The sequence below is a fragment of the Cebus imitator genome, unplaced genomic scaffold (assembly GCF_001604975.1).
Source record: "Cebus imitator isolate Cc_AM_T3 unplaced genomic scaffold, Cebus_imitator-1.0 Scaffold98, whole genome shotgun sequence".
Classification (NCBI taxonomy): Eukaryota; Metazoa; Chordata; class Mammalia; order Primates; family Cebidae; genus Cebus; species Cebus imitator.
In genome coordinates this window covers 2,914,739-2,925,586 of record NW_016107413.1, presented here as the reverse complement: position 1 = coordinate 2,925,586, position 10,848 = coordinate 2,914,739, and the positions used below count along the sequence as shown (strand labels likewise).

Below are 10,848 nucleotides of genomic sequence, written 5' to 3'. Positions count from 1 at the left end.
TCCATCAAAGTTTGTGTTTTGTTTCATTTGACAGCGATCCCGTGAACGTCTCCGCTGGGGAAATGGCGCTACCAAAGCCCGCCAAACCCAGCCTGCGAACTGGAGGATTTATTAATGTAATATTTTAAACAAAACCTCGACAGACACAAACTCAAAGGAAACCGTGCGCTCCTTAAGTCAAAGGCATCTGTTCTGGAAGCAGCACCCGGTTTGGGGTTGGTAACTAGCGTTAAGAGCAGGATTTTTAAACATGATAATGGATAAAAGAAAAGAAAAGCTAAGTTCCGCAGTCCTCCGACTCCTATTCATTATCTCCAGCAGCATATGGGACCATTCTCCTACTTGTCCTCGCCCTTTTCTTCTGAAAAAGCAAAAGCAACCAAGCCTGTCCCGCTTCATAGCAATCCTACTCTTTGTGCCTGAGTAGTGCCACCACCACTACTTCCTCCTCCTCCCGCCTCCTCCTACCCCGCCCGCCAGCCCGCCGCTGGCTTTCGATCTGGCAAGGAGGCGGCCGGCTCCCTTTGCGTTGGGAAGCCGGTGCCGCGATTGGGCGACGGTCCCTGAGCCTCCTGTTCTGCGTCGGTTTCAAGGCTCCTCCCTCCTGGTGAAAGACAGACTGCGGGGCGCCTGGAAACCGGTCCGAGGGCGCGCGACGGAGAGGAGAGGGAGCGAGTTGAGGGATTGACACAAATGGTCAGGCGGCGGCGGCGGAGAAGGAGGCGGAGGCGCAGGGGGGAGCAGAGCCCGCTGGGCTGCGGAGAGTTGCGCGCTCTACGGGGCCGCGACCACTAGCGCGGCGCCGCCAGCCGGGAGCCACCGAGCCGAGGGCCAGGAAGGCGGGACACGACCCCGGCGCGCCCGAGCCACCCGGGTTCTCCCCGCCGCCCTCGCTTCATGAATCGCAAGTTTCCGCGCCGGCGGCGGCTGCGGTACGCAGAACAGGAGCCGGGGGAGCGGGCCGAACGAGGCTTGGGCTCGACGGAGGGCACCGGCTCAGTGGTTTCCCTGGCCGCAGGGGGAGCCGCCGCCGGCCGTGCCCCTGCCAGCCCCAGCGGAGCGGCACCAAGAGAGGAGCAGAGAAAGTATGGCTGAGGAGGAGGCGCCTAAGTCCTGGGCCGCCGGCGGCGGCGCGAGCTGGGAACTTTGTGCCCGGGCGCTCTCCACCCGGCTGGCGGAGGAGGGGAGCGGGGACGCCGGTGGCCACCGCCGCCCCCCAGCTGACCCCCGGCGGTTGGCGCGCCAGCTGCTGCTGCTGCTTTGGCTGCTGGAGGCTCCGCTGCTGCTGGGGGTCCGGGCGCAGGCGGCGGGCCAGGGGCCAGGCCAGGGGCCCGGGCCGGGGCAGCAACCGCCGCCGCCGCCGCCTCAGCAGCAGCAGAGCGGGCAGCAGTACAACGGCGAGCGGGGCATCTCCATCCCGGACCACGGCTATTGCCAGCCCATCTCCATCCCGCTGTGCACGGACATCGCGTACAACCAGACCATCATGCCCAATCTGCTGGGCCACACGAACCAGGAGGACGCGGGCCTCGAGGTGCACCAGTTCTACCCGCTGGTGAAAGTGCAGTGCTCCGCTGAGCTCAAGTTCTTCCTATGTTCCATGTACGCGCCCGTGTGCACTGTGCTGGAGCAGGCGCTGCCGCCCTGCCGCTCCCTGTGCGAGCGCGCGCGCCAGGGCTGCGAGGCGCTCATGAACAAGTTCGGCTTCCAGTGGCCAGACACGCTCAAGTGCGAGAAGTTCCCGGTGCACGGCGCCGGCGAGCTGTGTGTGGGCCAGAACACGTCCGACAAGGGCACCCCGACGCCCTCGCTGCTTCCAGAATTCTGGACCAGCAACCCCCAGCACGGCGGCGGAGGGCACCGTGGCGGCTTCCCGGGGGGCGCCGGCGCGTCGGAGCGAGGCAAGTTCTCCTGCCCGCGCGCCCTCAAGGTGCCCTCCTATCTCAACTACCACTTCCTGGGGGAGAAGGACTGCGGCGCGCCCTGTGAACCGACCAAGGTGTACGGGCTCATGTACTTTGGGCCCGAGGAGCTGCGCTTCTCGCGCACCTGGATTGGCATCTGGTCAGTGCTGTGCTGTGCCTCCACTCTCTTCACGGTGCTCACGTACCTGGTGGACATGCGGCGCTTCAGCTACCCGGAGCGGCCCATTATCTTCCTGTCCGGCTGTTACACGGCCGTGGCCGTGGCCTACATCGCCGGTTTCCTGCTGGAGGACCGGGTGGTGTGTAACGACAAATTCGCCGAGGACGGGGCACGCACGGTGGCGCAGGGCACCAAGAAGGAGGGCTGCACCATCCTCTTCATGATGCTCTACTTCTTCAGCATGGCCAGCTCCATCTGGTGGGTGATCCTGTCGCTCACCTGGTTCCTGGCGGCTGGCATGAAGTGGGGCCATGAGGCCATTGAGGCCAACTCACAGTATTTTCACCTGGCCGCCTGGGCTGTGCCGGCCATCAAGACCATCACCATCCTGGCGCTGGGCCAGGTGGACGGCGATGTGCTGAGCGGAGTGTGCTTCGTGGGGCTCAACAACGTGGACGCGCTGCGTGGCTTCGTGCTGGCGCCCCTCTTCGTGTACCTGTTCATCGGCACGTCCTTTCTGCTGGCCGGTTTTGTGTCGCTCTTCCGCATCCGCACCATCATGAAGCACGATGGCACCAAGACCGAGAAGCTGGAGAAGCTCATGGTGCGCATTGGCGTGTTCAGCGTGCTGTACACTGTGCCAGCCACCATCGTCATCGCCTGCTACTTCTACGAGCAGGCCTTCCGGGACCAGTGGGAACGCAGCTGGGTGGCCCAGAGCTGCAAAAGCTACGCTATCCCCTGCCCTCACCTCCAGGCGGGCGGAGGCGCCCCACCGCACCCGCCCATGAGCCCGGACTTCACGGTCTTCATGATCAAGTACCTTATGACGCTGATCGTGGGCATCACGTCGGGTTTCTGGATCTGGTCCGGCAAGACCCTTAACTCCTGGAGGAAGTTCTACACGAGGCTCACCAACAGCAAACAGGGGGAGACTACCGTCTGAGACTCGGAGCTCAGCCCATGCCCAGGCCTCCGCCAGGGCGCAGCCACCCCTCAAAGCCAGCCCCGTGGAGTTCGTGCCAAGCCGGACATCTCGAGGCTTCCTCACTAGACAGCTGTTTCGCAGGCTCCCTTGAATAACTCAGCTCCTGCAAAAGCTTCCGTCCCTGAAGCAAAAGAACACAAGGGCCCGACTGCCAGAGGGAGGATGGACAGAACTCTTGCCCTCACACTCTGGTACCAGGACTGTTCGCTTTTATGATTGTAAATAGCCTGTGTAAGATTTTTGTAAGTATATTTGTATTTAAGTGACGACCGATCACGCGTTTTTCTTTTTCAGAAGTTTTTAATTATTTAGGGTGGTTTAACCATGTGAGGCTTTTCCTTCTTGCTCTTTTCGGAGTATTGCAGAGGAGCTAAAACTGGAGTGCAACCGCCCAGCGCTCCCGGTCGTCCTCGCGTGCCCCTCCCGCCCTGCCGCGGGTGCTCGCCCGCTGGGCGCCAGCTCCAGGGCCAGTTCAGCACTGCGGGGTGGAACTAGGCTGCGCTGCCGGGGTCACTTCCCGCCTCCTCCTTCTGCCCCCTCCCTTCCTTTCCTGGCTCGGGGTAGGATCTTACGGTACAGAACTCCACAAAGCTTCCAAATCTGGAGGTGGGCCCGGGTACATTCCAGTTCCTCCCTTGCTCAGCGGTGGATTGCGAAGGCCCAGCCCTTTGACTTCCTGAAGCGGATTTTTAACTGTCCAGAACTTTCCTCCAACTTCGTGGGGGCGCACGGGTGTGGGCGCTGACAGTCTCAGCCTCCCTCCACGGTCACCTCCAACGCCCAGACACTCCCTACTCCCACCTTAGTTGGTTACAGTGTGAGTGAGATAACCAATGCCAAACTTTTTGAAGTCTGATTTTTGAGGGGTGAGCTCATTTCATTCTCTAGTGTCTAAAACCTAGTGCGGGTTTGGCCAGCGTCGCGGAAAGATGTGGTTACTGAGATTTGGGAAGAAGCATGACGCTTAGTGAGGGTTGGAAGAAACTGAAGATAGGGGTTATAAAATGTTAATTCTAATTGCATACGGATGCCTGGCAACCTGCCTTTAGGAATGGGACAGCCTGCGCCTAGATTTTACCGGTCGGTCCGTAAAGTGGAAATGTTGAGGTCACCTGGAAAGCTTTGTTAAGGAGTTGACGATCTTTGCTTTCCTTAACAAGACAGCAAAACGTAAACAGAAATTGAAAACTTGAAGGAGATTTCAGTGTCATGGACTTCCTCAAAATGAAGTGCTGTTTTATTATTTTTAATCAAATAACGAGGCATATATCAGAAACTTTAAAATGTAAAAGTTGTACACTTTCAACATTTTATTACGATTATTATTCAGCAACACATTCTGAGGGAGGAATAATCCATAGCACCAGTAATAACCTGGTAAGATTTCAGGAGGTAAAGAAGGTGGAATAATTGATGGGGAAGTAGCGCCTGAAATAAAATATGGGCATGCATGCTAAAGGGAAAATGTGTGCAGGTGTACTGCATTAAATCCTGTGTGCTCCTCTTTTGGATTTACAGAAATATGTCAAATGTAAATCTTTCAAAGCCATTTAAAAATACTCACTTTAGTTCTCTGTGAAAAAGAGGAGAAAAGCAGTCCTCTGACTGTATTGTTTAAAACTTTAAGAATTTATCAAAATGCCGGTACTTAGGACCTAAATTTATCTATGTCTGTCATACCCTAAAATGATATTGGTCTTTGAATTTGGTATACATTTATTCTGTTCACTATCACAAAATCATCTATATTTATAGAGGAATAGAAGTTTATATATATATAATACCATATTTTTAATTTCGCAAATAAAAAATTCAAAGTTTTGTACAAAATTATGGTTTTTGTGCCTGAAAATAATAGAGCTTGAACTGTCTGAACTATTTTACATTTTATAGTGTCTCATAGCCAATCCCACAGTATAAAAATGCAGGAATTCAATGAAAAAAGTCTACCCTTAAACCCTCAGATTAGTCTTTCCAAAGAATTACTCTATTTGCATTGTTATGATTGACATTTGTGAAGTCCCAAGAAAAGACCTGTTTTCATGACAGTAGAAAATAGAAGTTTGCAAATTATTTCTTTACTCAGAGAATTAAAAGAGAATTCTAATTTTAATATTAAAGCTTTCTTTTCTTTCAAGGGATAAATTTACATGACTTTTTATATTATGGAGGTTTATTTTTAAATCATTACCTTTCTCATAATTTTTAGAGATATTGTTTTACTTCTTCCATAATCTTGGATATTACAGAACCATAAATAGGCAAGCAATAAGTGGTTAACTGGCTACATGTTCATAAACATTTTAAACAACAATTGGGTTTATAAGGCTGTTTTTTTTGTTTGCTTCTGAAGACCCCTTTTTAAAATTGTTCAAGGAACCTTTTCCAGATAAATTATCTAGTTGATCTACTCTTTGTCAGAATTTATGTATGTGTATGTATGTGTATATATAGATAAGTATACACATAAGTATATATGCATTAATTTTATAAAATAGAGATGTAAAGTTTACTTGTACATTTCATAATATGGAAATACAGTTTTGAGAAATGGAAATGCTAGATGGAAAACCTCAAATACCTTTACGGGTTAAAAATATCTTTACTAAATTTTCCCATGAAAACATTTTGTGATAAAATAACAAGGGACCAAAATGAAGATCATTGATACAATAGAGTTACTTTCCTGATTATAATGCAATTGTCTTATAAGTTATCATTCATTTTAAGGCAAATGAAAAAAAGTTAAATCTTACTAAAAATGTAGGATCTGATTTTAAGTTGCAAGATGCAATTTTGTGTTCCTTTTTTCTTTGTTACATTGACATAATATAGTAGATATCTGAGAAGGTTTTATTGTGTAGACACACACACAAAAAAATAGTAATTCTCAGGCCAAATTCACACATACCTCCTCACTACGTAGTTCAATTAGATAATTTCTGGAAAAACATGTTTTTGACATTATTAATTACTATCCAAAAATATATTTTAAATCAGTCTTATTGTAGGTTTCCTTAACATGATATAACTATAAATTTGATGCAGAAAGGTTTTACATGCTATGGCTAAATAGCTTTAGAAGGCATTTTTAAGTCACTCCCAGCCTTTGATTTTAGAAAACAATTTTATTTTAAATGATGTAGCATATAGAAAACCAGTGTATTCTTTTGTTTCTTTTAATGCTGGTGGCAAAATAGGACTTGTCTGGAAAACCATAAGGCTACTTGGGATATTGTCCCATTAGCATGCTGTTTCCATGACAAACCCTATTTTCAGATGGTTTGATTTGCCTATTTTTTTAAAAAACCAGCTATAAATGGAGTCCATTTCCCCCCTCACAGTGTACTTAATTTAGCTTTTGGAGTAAATATGTAAGTAGTATGAGACTTCTGAAGCTCTTTTTTCTAAAAAAGTGTTTTTCACTTAAAATTTGTGAGGACAGAGAGTCATATTTTTAATTTCAGAGTCAGCCAGTGTCAAACAGGCAAAAGAGCCAGTCTGGATTTTTCAGCTTGTCCTATGGTAGTCATTTGTCAGCCTGAGTTTACTGGCCTGGTCCTTTTGTAGTGTAAGTACTGAAGCCTTCTGATATAGTTGTATCACTCTTAATGTCCAGCATTTAACTAGGAAAGGAGACTATAGTGAAGAGTTGGTGGCCAATTAAGAAAAACAATAGACTATATCACAAATCATTTCAGGACTTGGGTGGTGGCAGATCAGTTTCCCTAATAGCATGTTTCAACCTTGGTATTATAAATTTTTTTTTAAGATGCCATATTTACTGTGTGTGCGTTTGTGTTCAATTTCAGCTACTCTTTTATTGCTTTCTAATCTATTGGCTGTTGGCCACAACTTATATAATTAATGCACATGCAATTAATTGAAACCAGTGTCATGGCATGGAATATCCCTGATACATTTCTTATTATAATAGTCTATGTAACTGGGCCCTGAGAGATTAGAAACAAAATGGAGTCATATGTATGTCTAGAGGTGGACACTGGTGATACAGTCATTGAATACTTTGCAGAATACACTAATGTCAAAGGCTTGCAGGATTAATGTATACAAACCAAAATAAGACATGGAATATACACAAGAATTCTCTAGTTACATGACTAAAAAGGAATTGCAATACTATCTTAAATTCAAGGCTTTTATTTCAGTGTCCTTACATTTGAAGTGGGATCTTATAAGGGAAGTACCAAACAAAGTAAAGTTTATTTTGATAACTCCCAAGATATATATCTATGTTTTGAATGTTGGCAGATGCCAATGGCCCTTAAAATTTGAAATACGGTACTTGAACATCAATTATGTCTCAGAGTTCCCTTAAACTTTAGGAGCTTACATATTTTTATTCACCTTGGTCATACCTTTGACAATGGACATGTTAAACTTTAACAATTATGGTGACAAAGCAGCTTGCTTAGAACCCGGCAATTAAAACACAATCTCTAGACTAATTTTTCTAAGTTGTATCATGATTTGTGGTAACAAATGTCTCTACTCCATTACAGAATCAGGTTGCTATTCAAATATAACACCTCCTCTAGGGATCTTTCTTTATAGGTTGGTTTGGGACCATAATAAGAGGTCAAACAAAAGCATTTCTCAAAGAAATATTTCTCATGTATTGTAATGGATAAGTTCAAGTACAATTTATAAGTACATCTCACAATGAACATATAAAAAGTATTTTGTGGGTCATTGTCAGTTTCATTAGTGAAGCAGATCCTTAAACTGCTTGAAAAAATAAAATACAATTTTCCAATAGAGATTACTTTAAATAAATTATTTCATTGGTATTCGAAAGAGGTATATTTGTGAATGATAAAATTTAAATAGCACTACATTTTCTTAAAGTATCATTAATACACTAGTTGAATGACATATTCGTATAACTAATAATTCTAAAAGCAAAGTATTAAAATAGCACTGATTTGTACATTTTACACACACATTTTTAAAAGATGAAATTGACTTACCTGAAAACAATATTTTTTGCTTTAAAATTTTTGTGTATTTTATAAAAAAGATCTCAAGAAATTTCATTCATAGTATAGACTTTCAAAACATGTTCATAGCAATACAGTGATTAACATGAAAAGGAACCACTATTGCTGCTTTGATATAGTTCTCTGTGGCCTGGGTTTTCTTTCTTTCCTTTTTAAAAACCAAGTATCCTCTAATTTGTGGATATCTCCATGTTTCAGATCTCAATACCTGTTTGAATTAAATTTGCAGGGGAATAACTGCAGGATCCCCCCATAGACAAAAGTGTGGCCTTTATTTCCTTTCAAGTTGGCAGCGTGTCCTTGCTTAAATGAAGCACTCTGAGACAGACTGTTCTCTTGCCCTTGGAAATGCTTGTCTTCACAATTGCAGTAGCAAATACCTGGCAGTCATACAGGCTAGTTAGATACATATTCCAAATATCATGTGCTACGCGATCATTATAAAGATTTTTTTCTTAAAAAGTAGATTTGGAAACTTTTCTTGACCTTATCTTTCCAACTCTTGGAAATATTTTAAAAAGTTAACTTCACCAAATATTCTGTCAAAAACTCTAAACCCCTCAGTTAGAATGACCAGCTGCCCAGGTTTACCCAGGGCTGGAAGTTTTCTTGGCATGTGGGAATTTTAAGTGGTAAACCCAAGAAAGTCCTGGGCAAACTAGGATGATTGGGAACCTTATTCCACGGATTAACTTGTGCTCTCACAAGATAGAGTAAAAGGTTACATGTTGGTCACTGGTCCAGCATTGGGAGTCCTCCATGGTGGCTGTAACCTTTTAAATTACCAGATTAAAAGTCAATTAACACAGCCCTTTGTAACTGGTCTTCACAGTGAGTAACAGTCAACAGAAGCTGAGTTGAACATGAAGATAAAATGGAACAAACCACCTTGATTATCTTGCCATTCCACCTTTAGCCTTTGCCTACCTAAGAAATGGGGCATAGATATAGGCTTCTAACTAGCCACTGAACCCGTTCATGAAATCAGGTTAACTAGCTGCTTTTAGAAAGGGCTCTCAGAAAGTATTTCCTTGGAATAAATCATTGGGTTTTTTTTTTTACTTGATGTTAAAGTTTATCAGATTGTAAGGAACTATCAGGCTTCTGCATGTGTGTGTGTGTGCATATTATATATATATATATATATACATATTTGTGTATGTGTATATATATATGCATGTGTGTATGTGTGTGTATATATATATATGTATTATAAAATAGTACATTGGGATGAGATTATAAACTCAAGCAGAGATTTCCCCAAATGGCTGTACATCAACAGTTTATTTAATTGTCATACTTTTTCTCAAAGGTAAGTAGGATTAACACCCATATCTTTCCTCAAATTGAAAGTTGTATCTACAAGAAGAAAAAAGAAGTAAATGAAGTCTTAAAAATTATACTGTGATTATTGAAAATTGTAGAATGCAAGGTGTGGACCATGCAATCCTTCACAATGGATTTCACAATGGGTTTCCCTGGAAATGTGAATGTAGACCTTCACGTTTCTATGTGAAATTCTTCCATGAGAATTAATCTACTTCTTTCTTGAGCTTAATGTCATCCTTCTTGTAAATGCACATGAAATTTCACTGCCTTTATTGCTGAAACCACAGTACTATTCTTGCTATCTCTTAATTAAACTCAATGAAAATGAATTTAAAAAGACACATAGATAATGTAATTATTGCAAAAGGTAACTACACATTAGGCTCTAGAGCTAATTCTCAATTTGGGACAAAGTTGTTACCTAGGAGACATTTGACAATAGTGGGGCACAAATTGGAAAGTCATAACTGGGCACTGAAGGGTGCTGTTTTAGTTTGCTTTGCATAGCTATAAAGAAATGCCTGTGACCAGGTGTAATTTACAAAGTAAAGAGGTTTATTTGGCTCACATTTCTGCAGCCTGCATAAGAAGCATGGTGCTAACATCTGCTTCTAGTCCAGACCTCAGGAAGGTTTTACTCATGGTGGAAGGCAAAGCAGGTGCAGACCTATCATCTGGTGAGAGGGAACAAGAGAGTGGGAGGTGCCAAACTCTTTTAAACAGCCAGATCTCCTGGTAACTAACAGAGTGAACACTGGCTCATTACCAGAGAAGGGCACCAAGCCATTCATGGAGGATCCACCTGCATTACCCTAACACCACCCACCAGACCCCACCTCTAACACTGGGGATCACATTTCAGCATGAGATTTTTTGGGGGACAAACACCCAAACTATATCAAGTGTTATGGGCATTTAATGCATAGAGACCAAGAGTGCTGCTAAACATTCTAGAATGAGCAGGACAGCCCATGACCATGAAGAATTATCTTATCTGAAGTGCCAAAGTTGAGAGGCCCTGCTTTGGAGGAATGATTACAATTGCAAATATACATTTTAAAATACTGAAATATGTTGAATTTATAAAGTACAATTGAGAAAAATATGGATATACTGTGTATACAACATGGACTTTATTTTTATCTTTATTTTTTTGAGACAGGGTCTCTCTCTGCCCCTCAGGCTGGAGTGCAACAGTACTATCACAACTCACCGCCACCTGCCTCCCAGGCTCAAGGGATCCTCCCACCTCAGCCTCCTGAGTAGCTTGGTCTACAAGTGTGCATCACCACATTCGGCTAATTTTTTAAACTTTTTGTAGGGATCAGGTCTCACTGTATTGCCAAGGCTGGTCTTAAACTCCTGGTCTCAAGTGATTTTCCTGCGTTGGCCTCATAATCATGATATTATAGGATTGAGCCACCA

General features: G+C 44.4%; 1 protein-coding gene across 1 annotated transcript; it reads left to right on the top strand.

Moving 5' to 3' along the window:
• The first annotated feature begins 610 nt into the window (after positions 1-610).
• Positions 611-5,186, top strand: FZD1 (frizzled class receptor 1). The gene has a single exon (XM_017536444.2). The coding sequence runs from the start codon at positions 1,088-1,090 to the stop codon at positions 3,029-3,031; it is 1,944 nt and encodes a 647-aa protein (XP_017391933.1). The 5' UTR covers positions 611-1,087; the 3' UTR covers positions 3,032-5,186.
• The last annotated feature ends 5,662 nt before the right edge of the window (positions 5,187-10,848 follow it).

Bases quoted from the DNA above. Each gene is read 5' to 3' on its own strand.
- FZD1 (XM_017536444.2), top strand. From the start codon at position 1,088: ATGGCTGAGGAGGAGGCGCCTAAGTCCTGGGCCGCCGGCGGCGGCGCG.